Source organism: Candida oxycetoniae (genome assembly GCF_023343755.2).
Source record: "Candida oxycetoniae strain CBS 10844 chromosome Unknown scaffold19, whole genome shotgun sequence".
Classification (NCBI taxonomy): domain Eukaryota; kingdom Fungi; phylum Ascomycota; class Pichiomycetes; order Serinales; family Debaryomycetaceae; genus Lodderomyces; species Lodderomyces oxycetoniae.
The window spans coordinates 152,534-171,203 of record NW_026055479.1 but is presented as its reverse complement, the minus strand read 5'-3'; the positions used below and the strand labels follow the sequence as shown (position 1 = coordinate 171,203).

At 37.3% G+C, this 18,670-nt stretch overlaps 6 protein-coding genes across 6 annotated transcripts; 1 reads left to right on the top strand and 5 right to left on the bottom strand. All coding sequences in view use genetic code 12, as the record gives it.

The window, feature by feature from the left end:
• Positions 1–59: 59 nt before the first annotated feature.
• Positions 60–2,729, bottom strand: NAN1 (Nan1p; the record flags this gene model as incomplete). Its single annotated transcript, XM_049325469.1, has 1 exon — positions 60–2,729. The coding sequence occupies one exon, from the start codon at positions 2,727–2,729 to the stop codon at positions 60–62; it is 2,670 nt and encodes an 889-aa protein (XP_049178927.1).
• A 923-nt stretch (positions 2,730–3,652) lies between these two features.
• Positions 3,653–5,419, bottom strand: KGF56_004068 (Gly-Xaa carboxypeptidase; the record flags this gene model as incomplete). Its single annotated transcript, XM_049325468.1, has 1 exon — positions 3,653–5,419. One exon carries the CDS (start codon positions 5,417–5,419, stop codon positions 3,653–3,655), a length of 1,767 nt encoding a protein of 588 aa, XP_049178926.1.
• A 2,656-nt stretch (positions 5,420–8,075) lies between these two features.
• On the top strand, positions 8,076–12,724 carry PGA54 (Pga54p; the record flags this gene model as incomplete). Its single annotated transcript, XM_049325467.1, has 2 exons — positions 8,076–9,124; positions 9,730–12,724. The coding sequence occupies 2 exons, from the start codon at positions 8,076–8,078 to the stop codon at positions 12,722–12,724; spliced, it is 4,044 nt and encodes a 1,347-aa protein (XP_049178925.1).
• Positions 12,725–13,145: 421 nt separating this feature from the next.
• Positions 13,146–14,583, bottom strand: BGL2 (glucan 1,3-beta-glucosidase; the record flags this gene model as incomplete). The annotated part of the gene is made up of 2 exons (XM_049325466.1): positions 13,146–14,009; positions 14,521–14,583. The coding sequence occupies 2 exons, from the start codon at positions 14,581–14,583 to the stop codon at positions 13,146–13,148; spliced, it is 927 nt and encodes a 308-aa protein (XP_049178924.1).
• Positions 14,584–15,731: 1,148 nt separating this feature from the next.
• On the bottom strand, positions 15,732–16,901 carry KGF56_004065 (putative methyltransferase; the record flags this gene model as incomplete). Its single annotated transcript, XM_049325465.1, has 1 exon — positions 15,732–16,901. The coding sequence occupies one exon, from the start codon at positions 16,899–16,901 to the stop codon at positions 15,732–15,734; it is 1,170 nt and encodes a 389-aa protein (XP_049178923.1).
• A 301-nt stretch (positions 16,902–17,202) lies between these two features.
• Positions 17,203–18,579, bottom strand: BFR1 (Bfr1p; the record flags this gene model as incomplete). The annotated part of the gene is made up of 1 exon (XM_049325464.1): positions 17,203–18,579. One exon carries the CDS (start codon positions 18,577–18,579, stop codon positions 17,203–17,205), a length of 1,377 nt encoding a protein of 458 aa, XP_049178922.1.
• Positions 18,580–18,670: the final 91 nt, after the last annotated feature.

The window sequence follows — 18,670 nt, the reverse complement described above, 5'->3', positions numbered from 1 at the left end:
AAACCATCCAATTTTCGAATAGGTTTTACACAATATTTATTCCTTGTATTATTTAACTTCTATTTAAGAATATCTGTGATACGATCAAATATTGTTTCTATTTGCAATCCATCGAGGTTTTGGAAAACCGATTGGAAGGTATGTAAATCAACAACTTTCTCACTTGTACTCATTGCAGATTCGAACTCATCGCGATCTTGTCCAGATCCATTTTGTTGCTGTTGCTGAGCTTGAACATCAACTCTATGATTCATCAAATCAACATTGCCTTGAGCAGTAATCAACATTTGTTTGATCTCCTCTGATAATGATCCAACTCCAGAATCTTGAGTTTCAGCAGTACCTTCTATATCCTCTAATAATGTCGACAGTATTGCACCAACGCGACATTCCAAATCAATAAATAAGAAAGATTTTGAATCACATCTCAATGCAGCAATACCCAGTGTATGTTCTTTTACAAAAACCGGTTTTAATTGGTTTGGTTTGAAGATGTACAATTTAGAAGCCACTGTTAAATCTTCAACATTTTGTCCATCGTAGTTTGTATAATAATTAATAGCCAAAGCAATCAAGTTTCTTCTTGAATCAATGGTGATCAAATTTCTACCACCGCTTGTACTGTGCACTTTTGTCACCAAATCGGTCAATCGTGCCGAAATAAGGTCGTAAACAAAGAATCTGGTTTTTGATAATACAACGAGGTAATTGCTGAGGAAATGTATTGATCTTATTTTGGACTCGGTCAATATAGGGATATTAAAATCGGGTATTGGTTCAAAGGTTTTGACATCGATACAGGTGATCGAGTATTCATGACCTAAAAATATTATAGAGCCATCATCTGACCAAGCTAAAGAAACTGCATCAAATGTAGTGTTGGACGTTGCAGGTTTTTGTTTACGCAACGTCCATGCAATTTGTTGGGACTTGTTTTTGTTCTGATTTTGTGTGAAGTTGGTTGTGGAGGTGATGACTTTATATGCTTCTTTGGGAAATGTTGGTCTCCATACTCGCACACTTCCTTTGTTGTCTGCAGTTAAGAACGCCACACCGTTGAAATATGAAGATGGTGCAGGAATCAAACTCAAAACTGCCGTTCCTTTCCCGTGAGGGTCAATAATTTTTGTGGTTAGCTCCCAAACTCCATTTCTGCTATCCTTATCCTTATCCTTGTCCTTGTCCTTTTCTTTGTTTTCGTTAAATTTCCAAAATTTCAAAGCATATTGTTTATCCTTTGTCGATATCAACGAGTCAACTTCTGAACTTGTCACTTCGTCATATGTACACATCCATTCCCCATCATTGGAAAATTTTAAAAGCGAAATCTGCGGATCACTAATCTTGCTCTCTCCGCGTACTTTACCAGTTGAAATTACCGAAGCTACGTTTTGAACAAAATTCTGCTCATTTCTCACTATATCAAACGCTTGTATAGACGATTCGTTGGGGAAGTACAAGTTTTTTGTTTTGGTATGTATTTCAAAAGCACAAGTATAATCATATTTCAATTTGAGTTTGTTGAAATCGTTCTGATAATTGACATCCTTTTTCAACTTCTTCTTAGTTCTTGATAAAGTTGTCTTTAAATTATTGGCAAATTTAGGTCTAATTGTATTGACTGATAACCTTGAAACCAAATCAACTAAGGATAAGACTAAGACTTCGAAATTAGCAACATCAGTTTTTAATAAAAGTGTAATGTAGTCATTTTTATAGATATCGATGGATAGTTTCTCAATAGTTCCATTCAACCTTGGTAAAAATTGTTTCTTTTCGGTTTCCAATTGCCAAAAAATTAGTACTTTTTCGATACCTCCAGAGAGCAAATAATTGTTGTCACTTGAAAACTGTAATGCATTCACTTGGTCAAGATGCCATTTGAAAAGACGTTGTTGCCGCTTTTCAGTGTTGTTGTTGTTGTTTGTTCTCATGAGGTCACCATACAAGATCTGAATTACACCTGAATTTGTTCCCAAGGCAATAACAGAGTCATTGGAAACCGCTATGGAGGTGATGGGTGACCTGTATTGATATGGTATAACCTCTTTTACTATTAGTTCCTCGACTTTTTTTCCTCCCCAGGTGGGGGATGGTGAAGTTGATTCCGGCAGTTCATCACTACTACAGTTGCTATAATAAGTTGCAAGATCCAACAACAATATTGTTTGGTCACAAATGGCAAACGCAATCTTTGTCGTATCCAAGGATACCGCATATTGCAACACATTGTGAATCTCACCAATAGTACTTACTGAGTCTGCTGTGCGATCAATGGAGATTAAATGCCTAGTATGCCAACTTTGATTTTTCTTCTTTTCTTTCTTCCCGGTAACTGCAATGTACTTGTTGTGTCTAACACAAACTACAGATAAAACGCTCTGGCTTTCCAACTGTTGTTGAATACTAGTAACTGTGACCACGGGGTTGGGTAATTTATCCTTATAGTTCACAATAACAATCTCACCAAAACTTTTGAAAAGAATGACTTGATTAGGATTGGTAACGTCTAGTTTAACGTCGACTAGGTCTCTGAGATCCACATCTATAGTCCTTATGCACTGTCTTGTGGATACGAAATAAACTCTGATTTGACGTGACAATGTTGTTATCAAGTACCTTCCATCCTGTGAGAAGATTGAAGCCGAAACTTGTGAATAGGGGAGTTCAAGAGGTACTCCTCCCGTGACAATCGATATCGACCATTCGTTTATTGTCGCCGACGGCATCTCTGTACAAGCTTATTTTTACCCCGTTTGTAGTCCTCTTGTTTGTTCTAAGTCCACGTTGCTTCCACGCCCAACGTTCCACGTTTACCTCAACTATGCAGTATGCCGTATGCCGTATTTTCCTCAAAGAAAACTTCAACTTGCGATGCCCTGGAAATTTTCAATTTTTGCGATGAGCTCATTGAATTTTTCACATCGCCAAAAATTCAACCAAAGAAAAAAAAAAGGGCAAGAAGAAATCGAGTTAATAAGCAAGACATTTCTGTTGTACGAGTTGACTTATCTACTGCTGGAGCTGGTATTCTGATTGGTTGATATTTGAAAAGGACTCTGTTATAAATCTGAGAGACGCACGGGTTTTTGCTTGTTACAGGTTTGTTGATATAAAGTATATAAATAAAAGACAAGAATGATTGTTCCAATACGTTGCTTTTCATGTGGCAAGGTTGTAGGCGATAAATGGGAAACTTATTTAGAGTATTTGCAAGATGAAAATGTTACGGAAGGTGATGCTTTGGATAAGTTGAAATTGAAAAGGTATTGCTGTAGAAGAATGATTTTAACTCATGTTGATTTGATTGAGAAATTCTTAAGGTACAATCCTTTGGAAAAGAAGGAAATAAATTAGAAGAAAGAGGAAAAGAAGGGGAACAGAGAGAGGAAAAGAAGGGGTCAGAAAGAGGAAAAGAAGGGGAACAGAGAGAGGAAAAGAAGGGGTCAGAAAGAGGAAAAGAAGGGGAACAGAGAGAGGAAAAGAAGGGGGTCAAGCTTATCAGTAGTTATCGTTTTTTTTGTTCTATTTATATAGTGTCTAACATATGGCAAGTTTAGTGTAGACTCTTTATTTCATACACTTTTACCATCTCTTTGGTATTTCTTGCACCAGCGTCGCCTTGGGCTCCCCTTGTTGAATTCTCTATGCTTCAATTATCAGCTTTGACAGTATCAATAGCTTGTAAATACTCATAAAACCAAGCATGTAATTGCAAATGACCATCAAAGTTTAATTTTTCATCTACTGAATGGATACCCATGCCACCAATAAAACTGTCAACGTAAAATGGTGAGTATCTAAAAATATTTCTGGTTAAATTCCAATAATACCTAGTATCGGTATTGCCCGTCATGATAGCGGGACTCGAAACAATAGGATACGTGAGATTAGTAAATACGAGGTCTTCATAAACATGTCTAGTGACTCCAGAAAGATACTGCCATACTGTGTCATTTGTCGGAGTTAATGGCGCCGCTTCTAATCCTTCGTGGGTTGCAGTAATGGTGAATTCACCACCACCACCATTACCACTGCCATGCTTGTAATCTTCCGGAGTATACACTGACTTACCAAATGACTTTACCTTGATATTGTGTCTTTTAGCAACCTCAATAACTCTTGCTGTGAACTGTTGTTTAACAAACTCGATATTTGACTCAATTGCAATTCGATGATTAACTAACAATTTGGTGTTTTCAGGTAACGCATTGGCTTTTTCACCTCCGCTAATTATATCCAAAGCCTGTGATGTTCTAATCAAGTATTTCGAGAACTTATTCTGAGAGATTTTTTCAATCAATTTTGCATTTGCAAACTTATCATAACCAGATCTCATGATTATCTTCTTGAAGAAACTAGGGATTTTGTCTTTTGGATCATGAACTGCTAAACATTGGAAATAGTTGAAAATTGGATTACGCGGGGTCAATACTGGACTATATGGATCCTTTTCTATCAAGTAACCCAATTCACTTATAATACCAATCGACGTGTGATCCGGTGGAATACTTGAATGACCACCGGGGGTTTCCAATTCAACAAGAATATCAATGTACCCCTTTTCACCTGTGCCAGGAGTAGCAATTATAGTGTCAGTCATTGTATCTGTGGTTAATCCTGGGCCCTCATCGACAACAGCATAAAATGAATCTTTGCCCCATTTAGATTCCAAATGGTTAGCAATATGGCTAGCCCCTTGTATGCCTGATGATTCTTCATCAAAACCAAATGCTGCAATTATTGTTCTTTCAGGTTTGTAGTTTTGCGATAATAATAACTGCAAAGTTTCCAAAATTGCAATTAAGACATTTTTACAATCGGCAGCGCCACGTCCATATATGAACTTACCATCATAATGTCCCTCTAATGGAGGATATGTCCACTTGTTCAACGTATCTTTTTGAATAGGCACTGTATCCTGATGAGCAGCTAATAAGATTGGTTTCAAATCCTTGTTGGAACCTTTCCAAGTGTAAACCAATCCAAAAGTGTTGACTGTTTCCACATTCAAGTTTTCATAAACCAATGGGAAAGTATTTTGCAAGTACAGATGAAACTTGGCAAATTTCTTCCATGTTTCTGGGCTTTTATCCACTGAGGGTTGGTTATCGAAGATTTGAGTGTCGATTTGGATTGCTCCAGATACCCTTTTAATTGACTTTTCTTTGTAATTTGCATCATTTAAAATGGAAACAACCGTTGAATTATCTTTATAGAATGATTTGGGAGCAATTATTTCACTCACAGGACATACTTTGGAATCATTCTTGGGGATTGCGGTAATTGCAATCTTGAAATACTCAAATAAATTGGTTGAAAAAAGGATAATAAAGAGAAAGACAATAAATGATATTGCAGCAACAATTGAGAATTTTCTCTTTTTAAAAGTGGCATCATCCAATGGAAGACCAATCATCTTGACTGAAAATAGGACCCGTTACCTTTCAAAAAGAGCTTGTTTGTCTTTTTGTCCTTGCTTTCCTTAGCTTCCTTAATCGTCGATTTGGAATATGGGGTCCGTTTTTTTTCAAGATAACTGTGGATTCATTTGGTAGCGGATAAATGACAAATGGGGAAAGAAATTCCGTCACCTATGGAAAAAGGATAAAAGAATTTCGTGCCGTACTGAAATTCCTCAGCGAGTAAGACTATCGAGCAACACTATTGAGCAACACTATCGAGCAAAGCGAGATAGTGTTGTAACACTTAGTAGCTTGTTACAACACTTTGTAGCTTGTTACTATACTATCGAGCATAGCGAGACCATCTGCCATCGACACTGTGTAGCTTGTTACTATACTATCGAGCATAGCGAGACCACCTGCCATCGACACTGTGTAGCTTGTTACTATACTATCGAGCATAGCGAGACCATCTGCCATCGACACTGTGTAGCTTGTTACTATACTATCGAGTTCAGCGAGACCATCTGCCACCGACACTTTGTAGCTTGTTAAAACACAATCTCGCTTTGCTCGATAGTGTCGTAACACTGTAATTTCTTATCATACTAATTTATCATGCTTTTATTCACAAAATACTCTTTTTGAGGCCATGGTTTGTATCTGCTGTTTGCAGTTACTATGTTTTATTACAATTTTCGTAGCAAATTGAAACCAATTTACAGACGAGAAAAATGGATACTTGTAGATTGATAACACCATCAAGATGAAAGGTACCTGTTCTCAACTTGCAAAAAGGAAAACAGGGTTGTTTCATGTATTGCTAGCCAGTTTCGACTCATTGGTACTTGTTCTATCTTGATTATATTTTCTACATTCTCCACTATCTCGCTCTACTCGATAGTGGAGCACACTGACTAGCTGGTGCCAACACTGACTAGCTGGTGCCAACACTGACTAGCTGGTGCCAACACTGACTAGCTGGTGCCAACACTGACTAGCTGGTGCCAACACTGACTAGCTGGTGCCAACACTGACTAGCTGTTGCCAACACTGACTAGCTACTGCCACCGACACTTTGTAGCTTGTTACAACACAATATCGCTCTGCTCAATAGTGGGCATCTCGATAGCGCTGTCACGTGACAACACACGAGTTTTAACGAGTAAATGTATTTTGAAAAAATTTGCTTACACAGAGTTGACTTTTTTGTAGGCAGCTAAAAAAGAGCAGAAATGAGTATGTAGTTGTAATACCATTTTTGAAGAGGGCCAAAAAAACATAGGTAAAGTAAGAAGAGGAGAGGGATAAAAAAGCCAGGGACAATAAAGGATGCAACCAAACCCATGTGGGTGTGCTCGATAGTGTCGTAGAAAAAAAAAAAGGATGCAACTATATTCAAATCAAGTTACATCAACAACACACCCTCCTGTGCTTGAGCTAGATGGGACAAGCCCGTGAGTAACATGCTTTGATCTCTTTGCGAGATAGTGGAGACACCGTGATAGTCAATGATGTTATTAGTCAATGATACTAGTCAATGATGTTACTAGTCAATGGTGCTCCACTCTCTCGATCTACTCGATAGTGTCGCTGTACACGAAAACAAATTTTTTTCAAGGCTTTGTAAAAAAAAAAAAAACACAAAATTTTAAGGTAACTAATTTGTATGCGCCAATATGATTAAAAGTTAGCGTCGGATTTTAAATAAGGTGAGAGTAAAGTTCAATAAAACACTTGTAGCTATTGTTACAATGTTTCCAAAAAAATTTCATAACGAGGATAGAAGTAGTCTTATCAAGCTGTAATAATTCTGTTGTACTTTAATAAAAACCCACAATACAACTGGTAAGTTGAGAGACAAGTTTTTCCAAAGATCTTTTAAAAGAGATTATTTATACGAGTAAAGATCTTGTCAATGAAATTTTTTCCACTAGGAAAAGCTTGTCGAAGGGATTTTTTTTGTTCTATATTAAGTTTTAAGGGGTCAGATTTCCTCGTGTCAAAAAACAACTTAATTTAAAGCAAAACAAAAACAAGTAGAATGGGACAAAAACTAGTAGAATGTGACAAAAACGCGCAAATGTAGGAAAACAAAATATACGCCCAACCGGAAGTTGAAGAGAAAAAAAAAACAACAAACAATCTCGGAAGTTGTTACATCCAAACATCAATATGTCAATCTTGGCACATTAACGATTACCCCTTAACCATATGAAGAAAACATACGCAAGACCTTGAAGTTACACGAAATGAAAATTAAAAACCAAAAGACTATGCAGAGTTCAATTAGGCCATACTTTAAGAAACTATATTGGTTTTAATTCGGTATGTTGTAATTGCTGCTAACTAAATAATATGTAGACGAAAAACAAAACAAGATAAATCTGTCGGTGAAAGGAAAAAGAAGAGTTGGTTTTAAAGCCCATGGCTTTTAAATATTGGCATGCCTCATTATAAACTAAACCAATTTGCTCAAAAATGAGTTTCACACAATTTGACCCAAATATTCCCTTTTTCCAATATCTTTCTTTACTGCCTTTGATTACAATTCCAACTATTTGTACACTCCTTTATTAATAACGAGGTAATCATTGCAATAACCACCATCCCCATAATTAACAGGAACAAAATAAAAAAAAAAACATAGAATCAACCAGCTTCCAATCAATGAAATTCAATCCTTTCGCCTTTTTGGCACTTGCTGCTTCAGTAGTCCAAGCTAGTCCTTTTCACATTTTGAGAAGATTCGAGAATTCTACCTCATCGGTAGCTCCTGGTGCAACCTCAAATTGGGGAAATCCTACAACTGTTTTACCAGCTGTGGAATCCTCTTCTTACGTTTCGTCATTATCTGCAGAGGAGACATACACTGTAACCATTATTGAATACGTGACTTTGACCACCGGCAGTTCAACTATTGTCACTCCAACAAACACTTGGACCGCTACCTATACTACTAGCCAAGAAAGTCAGCATGAGGACTCAGTAACTACTTCAACCATTACTGAATACGTGACTTTGACCACCGGCAGTTCAACTATTGTCACTCCAACAAACACTTGGACCGCTACCTATACTACTAGCCAAGAAAGTCAGCATGAGGACTCAGTAACTACTTCAACCATTACTGAATACGTGACTTTGACCACCGGCAGTTCAACTATTGTCACTCCAACAAACACTTGGACCGCTACCTATACTACTAGCCAAGAAAGTCAGCATGAGGACTCAGTAACTACTTCAACCATTACTGAATACGTGACTTTGACCACCGGCAGTTCAACTATTGTCACTCCAACAAACACTTGGACTGCTACCTATACTCCTAGCCAAGAAAGTCAGCATGAGGACTCATTAACTACTTCTAGCCAAGAAAGTCAACATCATGAATTAGTAACTACTTCAACCATTACTTCGTATATCACCATTACTAATTCAGATGACGCCCTGGAGCTTTCTACTGAAACTGAAGCCATTTTGGAAACTTCTCAAAACACTGACGCGTGTGTTCCATCCACCGTTACCGTCACCGTTACTGCTACTCCAACTCCTGCACCCATTGTCTCAACTTCCTTATATGTCACTTCGTTCCCAGTTCAAGCCGAGTTCGAGTCTGATGATATCACTACAACAATCACTTCCTTTGTTCAAGTGACTCAAACCCTATTACACACCTTAACCTCAGAATCGAGCTCATCTTCAACAATTGTTCCAACGTATGGTACTTTTTACTCAAACAGCACCATCCCCGCAACAGCTACTTGGTAAAAATGCAACTACACTGCTATATCAAAATGCAACTACACTGCTATTTCATTGTTACTGGATCTACATCAGGAGTGTGAGGTCTTTTTTTTGTGTGTGTGTGTGTAGAAGCCGAATGAGAAAGTAAACTATCGTTAACCAACCCCCCTAACCTTTTTGCACTCTCACCTTAATATCATTAACGCTCTTTGACATCTCACAAGACCTCCCCATGCCATGGTATTCCTCTCAACACTCTTTAACATCTCGCAAGACCTCCCCATGCTATGCCATGGTATTCCTACTCAACACTCCCCCCCCGAAAAAGAAAGAAAAAACGAGCACGTGACATACGCGCTAAAGGAGTCGTCCCTGTTGCAAATAAACATCATCAATAAAAGGGAAAGAGCACTCGATATTGAATAGAAACATTGTTTGAAGTTTGCAGCTCTGGTAGGGACGCTTCTGGCTATAGCTATAGTCATTGTTGTTGTTGTTATTATTATTATTATTGGTAGAAAAAGTATCTTGTTATGTTACCCGACCCAACCTCGCCGAACAAGAGGGTTTTTCGCAGTGATTCAGGTATTAAGCTTTCACAAACACCGCCAGCAACATCCTATACACCACCCGCGGGGCTTGAGTTACCACAGATTACGTTTCGCAGCTCGTCTCGCAAGTCTGTGTTGAATTTGACCACGATTCGACGAAGTACCAGGAAACCGATGAAGGCGTCATCGCTGAGCTCTTTGAAACGAGGTAATAGGTACCTATGGACATCACCAAATGAGCGTCGAACAGCAATGAACAAGAACCAGATTAAGAAAGCCAGGATCGAAATGGGTGGAAATAGCGGCAAGGGCTTAGAGGGGCACTTGGATGATCCTAATGTGACTTCGGAAGTTGAGGATTTGAGTTCCCCCATTAGAAATAGAAGGATGAGAGTTGATGCGCTGGTTGGATTAGGCGAGGACTTGACAAATATCCCGAGATTACAAAGAGAAGTAGAAGACGACGAGAATGATGAATTTGAGCGTGAAAGTTTTCATCATCCAAGTAAAGTGGAAAGCCCCGAGTCTCGTGATTTAACAACTCATACAGATGTGGAGAATGGCAATCATCGCCATCTTCACAATCCTGGGGATGATTGGAGACGATATCTTCCATCAACAGCAGATAATGACATTCTCTTCCCCTTTGTTACCTCGAAGACCAAAGAGAATGAGGAGAATCTACCAATAATTGCAACCAAGAGTGATCATCAAAAAGGGGAAAACAATATTAGTGAATTAGACATGGAGAAAAATGCAGGTGACAGTACTGATTTCGAAGATGCAGATATGAATTTGTACCTGAAAGATCCAACCCAAACTCTCAATCACACACAGTTGACTAAAATCATACGAGAACTGAGAAGTGGTGGTCAATATGCCACTCCCGATAGACCAACAGAACCAGATATGCATAGTCCTCTGACTCATCAAAAAATCAAGTCTCCAAACGCAGAAGTTTCTGCTGAGATTGAACAAACAAGTCCGTTAAAACACAACAGTGAAGGTAACGGCGACATTATCTTTGGTGATGCAACTGGTGAAGGTGAAGGTGAAGGTGAAGGTGAAGGTGAAGATGTCAATATCAAAATAAATCTAAAAGAAGCAAAAACTGAACAAACTCCAAACTCTAGGCCATTATTTTCAGTTAATTATATCAAAAAAGTAGAGGAAACGCATCTAGCCCGATATGAGAAATTGAAGAACAAATTTGCAGATATTGAGGCAAAAGTTCAAAAGCAAAATTTCATAAATCAAGAGCTAACAATGAAAAATATAGAATTAGAGAAAAAAGTCCGGGAAGATGAGGTAAGAGAAGAAAGGCTACACATGTTAAACGAGAGATTAGGCATTCAACTTCAAGACGCGGATAAAAGAATAGGTACTTTAAAGAAGGAGTCTGCACTTGCAGAAAAAACAGCATTAAACTTGAGAAAAGAAATTCGTGGTATCAAAATCGCAATCAACGAATGTGAGCAGAACTTGCATCTTTCTAAGGAATCAAACACCAAGTTGGAGAAGAAAAATCATCAACTTGAAGAAGAATTGCACAATTTAAAGAACAAGGATATTCAACGGAATTTAGATTTGGATCAATTACTAGATGAGAATAGTAAATTGTCTCAAGAAAATGAAACCTTTCGAAAGAAAATTGAGACTCATGAAAAATCCACTGATGATGTAAATGCATTGGTTGGTGAACTTAAGAGGGAAAATGAATCACTTAAAATTAAAATATCTAATTTTGAACAAGAAGTAGATGCCAAGGATAAACAGATTGTCAAATTAGAGAGTTCGGAAGCATACTTGAAATATGTAATAGATGGGCATGAAGAACGAATTGCTAATGCAGAGGCACTTGCCGATGAAATCGAGAATAAGCACGAACAAAGTTTGAAGGAGGCTCGAGAACTTTTGAATGAGAAAATTACATCTTTGGAAAGCAATATAAAAGCGCACGAGGAACTGGAAGCAGAATTGACTCTGAATATAGCCAACTTGACCCGTGAATTGACTGCAGCTCAAAACAGCAGAGATTCTTTCATAGAACGGGTAGGTGAACTTGAAAAGGATTTAGCAAAAAGCTATGACTTGGAGAAACAGAGTCAGCGATTATTGTCAGAGCTTGACAATGTTAAGTCACAACGTGATGCAGATTTGGCTCTGAGAGATGAACAGATTGATCAACTTGAATTAAGCTTGCGAGAAGTCCAAAATGAGCTTTCAATATGGAAATCTGATGGCGAGCAAAACAACGAGAAACTTAGATCTTATATTGACGAGGTGTCTCATTTGAAGCAAGTGAATGAAAATTCTCAAGCTCAAGTTTCTCAATTGATTTCAGAATGTGAAAAATATCAAGACGAAATTAAAGAGAAACAAGAGGTGCTTTCTCGCTATATGGAAGCACATCAAAATGAGATTTCTGATTTGGTTTCATCTCAAAAGTTAATTGACCAGAATTTACAAGTCAAGGATGAAGAAATATCACATTTGAGGCAACAACAGCAAGATTTGCAGGTGGAAATATCTAAGTTGATTTCAGAACAATCAGAATTGGAAGAAAAACTCAAATCGAAAGATGAACAGCTCAGTCAACAAGTTGAAGAAAACAAGACTTATGAATCCAAACTTGCACAATTAGTGGATGCCATCGACATTATCAAATCGGAAAAATCCAATCTTCTAGCCGTGCAACAGAAACTTTATAATCAAATAGATTCCCTACACACTGAATGTGAAAAAACCAAACTGGAATTAGAGCAACAGATTGAAAAAGCATATAGTACACTTCATAAAGAGTATTCAGAGAAGCATGCACGGAAACTAAAAGAGTTTGAGACATACTATGAAGGAAAATTGATTGAAAAGGATAAAGAAATAAAGATAATCACAAGAGATTACGAATTTGCGAAAAGACAAGTTGAAAAATTGAGATTGGATAATGTCAAGTTGTTGAAGGAAAGGTCTTCTCCTATGAAAGGTGGATCTGTTTTTGAACATGCCGTGAGTGAATTATAGAATGGTTTTTATTTATTTTAGGTTTTTTTTTTTTTTGCTTTGGTTATTTGCAACTAGCTAGAACAAGCGTTACTTAGTCACATCTATGGCGTTTTTTATTATTGACTTAGTATATGATGATGAAAGAGTGGGTTTCCTCCTCTGGGAATGGCTCTCTCCTTACCTCTCACTATTATTAGCATAGATCCTTTCTCTCCTTCACTAGTGATTTTTTTTCTCTGGTGGCATACAATTATGTGGTCAACAATAAAAGAGGTTTAAGGAAACGGCAAGAACCGATAAAGCAGTAAATAGGAAATGCAAATTTTATTCTTTTCTCTTTTATGTATAACTATATATATAAAAACGGTAATAGATGATCATTAACAAATGATGGATAATGGATCATGAACAATGAATACATCAAAGCCATATTTGTTTTTTAATCAAAATGACAACTGATATCATATTTCAATTTTCCATTTGAGTCCCAAACACCCCAATGTTTTTCAACATCAGAGATACCGGAAGTATCTGGTTTCCAAGCTTCATCAATTGCTTCAAATACAGCAACATTTACACCCCAGGCTCTCAATGCACAAATACCTTGTTGCCAGAAGTTTTTAGCATTTTCAACTCCCGGTTCCGAGCTTTCGAAATTAGACCCATCAGTTGGCCAACCGGTTTCACCAACCCAAAATTCAATATCAGTGGAGCCTTTAATAGTTTGGATTGTTTGCAAAGCTTGCATGATATCATCAAAGAATGAATAAGAAGCATTCTTATTAGTTTGTCCTTGCCAGTATGAAAAAGCGTTAGCGTAAACAACATCTGCAGTTTGAATAGCTTGTGTATTAGCACCATCTACAATGACATTCCACGAATCAACGGTACCAACTGGAATGTTTGAATATGATTTACCATCTTTATCCTTGATATCTTTGACCAATGATTTAATATCATTGATTTTATCAGATAATTGTGAAGCAGTCAAATCTTCTCTGTATAAAGCTTCGGAACCAACCAAAAAAATCTTAATTGTTGAAGAAGAGATTTTTGGCAAATACTGTTGCAAAGCAGCTTTTTCTGCTTCGAAATGAGCATCGTCATTTGGCCATATACCCAACATAATTTGAAAATTCTCAGCTTCTGCTGCAGGTCCCAAATTTTGCAATGTGTTACAATCAGAAACGGCATATGTTTTAATGATTGAAGTTGAACCTTTGATCAATTCCAAGTCAGATTCAAACTCTTGAACCGATTTACAGTTTCCTGCATTATCCTTGACACCTAAATTGAAGGCGAGCTAAATAATAGTTAGTACATATCATTTGAGTAAGTTTTACACAGGCGACTTTGGGCTGACATCAAGCAAAAATGCCCAAAGAGTACACTATCGAGCAGAGCGACTAGCTCTCATCACCACTATCTTGTCACTACTGAGTACACACGGGGGAGGGGAGGCAAGCTGGATTGTCAAAAGCTGAGACCACGACCAAGCTATATGACCCAATCAAGCTGAGACTATGATTTAGCTGGATTGCCCATAAGCTGAGACCACAACAAGGCTGGATTGCCCATAAGCTGAGACCACAACAAGGCTGGATTGCCCATAACCACAACAAGGCTGGATTGCCCATAAGCTGAGACCACAATTTAGCTGGATTGCCCATAAGCTGAGACGGGGTTTGATAGTGTCGCTAGCCAGTGTCGGTGGGAGCTAGTGTTGCTCCACTATCTCGCTCTGCTCGATAGTGTCGATAGTGTCGATAGTGTCGATAGTGTCGATAGTGTCGAGTGTCAATAGTCATACATACGTTCCCAATAGCATTTGCACCAGTAATGGAAGCAACCAAAAATGTCAACAATTTAAACTGCATTTTCCTCCTTTAAAAACGAATGTGAAAGTAAGAGGATGTCAAAATAAACAAGTAGAAGGACAGGAGAGGGGAAAATACTAGAAAAAACCGACTCAAATAGTTGATTGCCAATCAATGATAAAGAAACAAGATGTTGCAAATCTGAAAATTTATAAATTTGGTTGTCAAAATCTAAAAACCTTGAGATTTTTTATTATGCGATCTTTTATTATGCAATCTTTTATTATGCGATATTTTGTTTGTAGCATTGTTTGTGTTTTCCTTGCAAAAAGCGGTAAAGGCTCTTATATAAATGTCGTATGAGCTGGTTGTTGCACTACCCTTGCTTTTGGTTTCATTTCAAAAAGCAATGTCGGAGATTATAGTGAGACTTTTCTCTCATATAGTATGATAATTTTCAATGTTTTTGTTTTGGTGCTATTTATAGAATTATGATTATCGAATCATGAGGTTGATGTCGAATAATGTCGAAACATGTCGGTGCCAGGTGAATCTAGAACACTTTTACTGCGGTCCTAGGGGTTATCCAGTTTGGGCGTGTGATGGAGTCCAGCCTTTGTCCCCATTAATTTTTGTAACAAAGTAACATCTTATAGAGTATTAGAGAGTGTTATGGTAACATTGTTACTTGTACACTGACGACACTATCTTGTCACCACTATCTTGTCACCACTATCGAGCGGAGCGAGATAGTGGAGCACACCAGCTCTCACCACTACTATCTCATCACTACTATCTTGTCACTACTATCTTGTCACTACTATCTTGTCACTACTGAGTACATTGTAATACAGCTTATATACTGTCAACTCTTTATGCTGCCACTCTATGCACTGACAACTCTTTATGCTGACACTCTTTATACTGCCACTCTATATGCTGCCACTCTTTATAATGCCACTATATACTGCCACTCTATATACTGCCACTCTACATACTGACACTCTTTATACTGACAACTCTATATGCTGACACTTTATATGCTGCCACTCTGTAAGAATACAAACACATTTACATCACCATTATACAACATAATGCATTTCGTATCAATAGTCGTAAGCTAAATTGATACAAACTAACTATCATACTATACTATGACAAGATTGTTATTACCAATCTCTCATCCTACTCTCACTCTTTCTCTCATCCTACTTTGCTGCTCCACCAACCTTTGGCTCGCTTCGCAATTTTGTCAATGTAATTAAAACACCATCCTCAATTCGACACCCCAAAGGTATATCCATCCTATAATCAAATAACTCCATCCCATTATCTAACCCCTCAAACACCTCTGATTTCTCCTTATCAGCTTCATAACTCACCTGAATATCTCGATAATTACCCAAAATCATCAATATATGTTTCCCCCGCGCAACTTCTCGATCGTTATACAATTTCATCTCCTTAAGCACTCTACTCAGCTTGTCAAAATAATCGTCACAATTAATAAAAATCGTTTCACTATATCCATCTTCAATTGGCGATTGTGTGAATATCTTGTTAAACTGATCTTTCTCTACTAAACGTACGTGATATCCAAACGAGGCCCGATAACCGGCTATACCATAAGCTTTTTCGGGACTAATTATCATTTTATTCTTTAAATCTATAGTAACACGAGAATATATAGGTACTTCCCTAGCTATGTCCAATTTCAATGGTTCCTTCTCTCCAATATTGACATATTTACTAACTGTTACCTTATGTGGTGCTTTCGTTTTGAACTTTGAGTTTGCGCTTTTCTTGGATTTGATCTTGGGAGTTTCCCTAGGTATAACAATTCCTTCTTTGAAATCTCGATAAACTTGGTTATTTTGCATAAATGGTAATGTAGTAATCTTGGGCAATTTATATGCATACTTGAATTTATGAATAATTTCCTTGAAATTGGCATTCAAATGGGGCAGAAATACAGTCTTGACCAAATAGGTTGGCGTTATAAAAAACTGTAACAAACTAGCCAATAACAAACCATCTTGTTTCATCTCTAAATCCTTTCTATCCTTTACTTCTTCTTCTCTTTCTTTCTCTTCTTCTTTGAATACGACTTTATTTCCAATATTGATTGTCTCGGACTTGTCCTCCTCATTTAACTGGGATGAGGAGGATTGTAATACCACTATTTCAGAGACATTATATATTAGACAGGCTTTAGCTATTTGATATGCAATCATCGTTTTCTGCTCTAAATTATAAGCATTCTTGGACGATATGGCATTAGATGGTATACAGATGGATATAGAAGACTCAACAGGGACCTTTATCGGCTTTTTGACCGGCAATTGTTCATTTTGCTCGGTAGCTTTCCTTTTGGTCATACTTGATTAAGAAATTTACCAGTAGTTAATGACTAGCTACAATTGACCCTAATAATACAAATTTTTCAAAAGAGCTCATCTTATCTCAAAAGTTCTTGAATAATGGCGCTACCATAATAACTCCCATATCATCATCATCATCATCATCATCATCATCATCAATGAAACTAAAAGACCAATTCAAAAATACACACGGGATTTTCTTTCTTTCTCTCTACTATACATTCACTATTTACTATTCCTCTCAAAGTACAATTGACGATTTTTTTTTTTATATCAATGATGCCTTTTATTTAAGGGTCTACTCTTCTTCTTCCTCACCCTCCAACTCGACTTCTTCAACTTCAAATTTAGCAATTCTGGCTTGTGCCCGTTCAATATTTATCTTTGTTTGTTCATCTTGTTTCTCTTCTAAAGCTACCAAGGCTTCTTTCAAAGTCTTGATGGTTTCAGGAACATCTTCTTCCTTGGTTGGGAACGGAATAGTCAAATCACTTAAACCAACAACAACATCTGGCGCAACATTGAAGTTCTTAGGCTTGGTACTAGACTGCTTCTTACCTTTGTTCTTCTTCTTAGAACCAACAAAGAAATCTTCTTGTTCCTTTTTAACAATGACCAAGTCCTCGGGGAATTCAATAGTTCTAATAGCATTATTGGTGGATGATGGAATAGATTTACCATTCATTGTTTGAGACATTTCCTTTGCTGCTGTTGTTGTTGTTGGCTTAACATAAGATGGATCGAAATAAGTCAACAAACGATGGATCGTATTGATCTCCTTAGTAAATGCAGGTATAGAAGCTTCTGCCAATTCCTTTTCAGCTCTTCTCTTTAATTTAGCCTTTTTCTCCTCTTCAATTTGAGCCTTCATTTCTTCTTCTCTCTTTTGTTTCTCTTCGGCCATTTGTTTTTTGAAGTTGGCAAACTTCTCATCAAATTCACCCTTTACTTTTCTAATTTCGTCGTACAAACCATCTCTTTGCTTTTTGATCTCATTTCTTTTATCGTAAATTACATTTCTTTTTGAAATAATCAGTTTATTGGATTCATTAATATCATCCAATTTCTTTTGAATAGCATCAAACTCAGCGTTTAACTCTTTATTGTGAGTAGCAGCAATTTTCTTTTTCAAATCAGCAATCTTGGCCTTATCTTGATCGATAGAAGCTTGAGTTTGTTCAATTGAGCCAAAATCTCTACGCAATTTACGTAATGAGCTCATCTCTTTTACGTATTTACGCTCATCAACTAATTTTAAGTCACCAGCATCAATCAATTTGTCCAAACTGTTAATTCTCTCATCAATTTCGGCAATACTCTTGAAGTTATTCTTTGAAGTTTGCTGATTAATCTCGGCAATTTTTTTCTTCATTTGAGCATCGATTGCTTTAATTTGAGCATTGAGGGCATTTCTTTCATTTTTTGAGCCCGATTGCTTTGCAATAAGCGCTTTCAACTCACCAGTCAAACGATTTCTTTCATCCATAACTTTTTGATCAATTTGGTACTTGGCAATTTGAGCAGTCAACTCATTGCTTGCCAAGTCCAATTTCTTGATCTCTTGTTTCAAGGACTCAATACTCTCTTTGTAAGCTTTATCATCTGGACGCTTGATAAATCTTCTTTGAATAAACTTGAAATTTGAAGTTTCTGAAGTAGTTGAATCAGAAGTCATGTCTAGAAACTAACTAAAAAAAAGTGGGGATAACACCAGAACTATAACACCAGAAGAGGGGGAAGGGGGGGGGGGGAAACCAAGGCAAGTA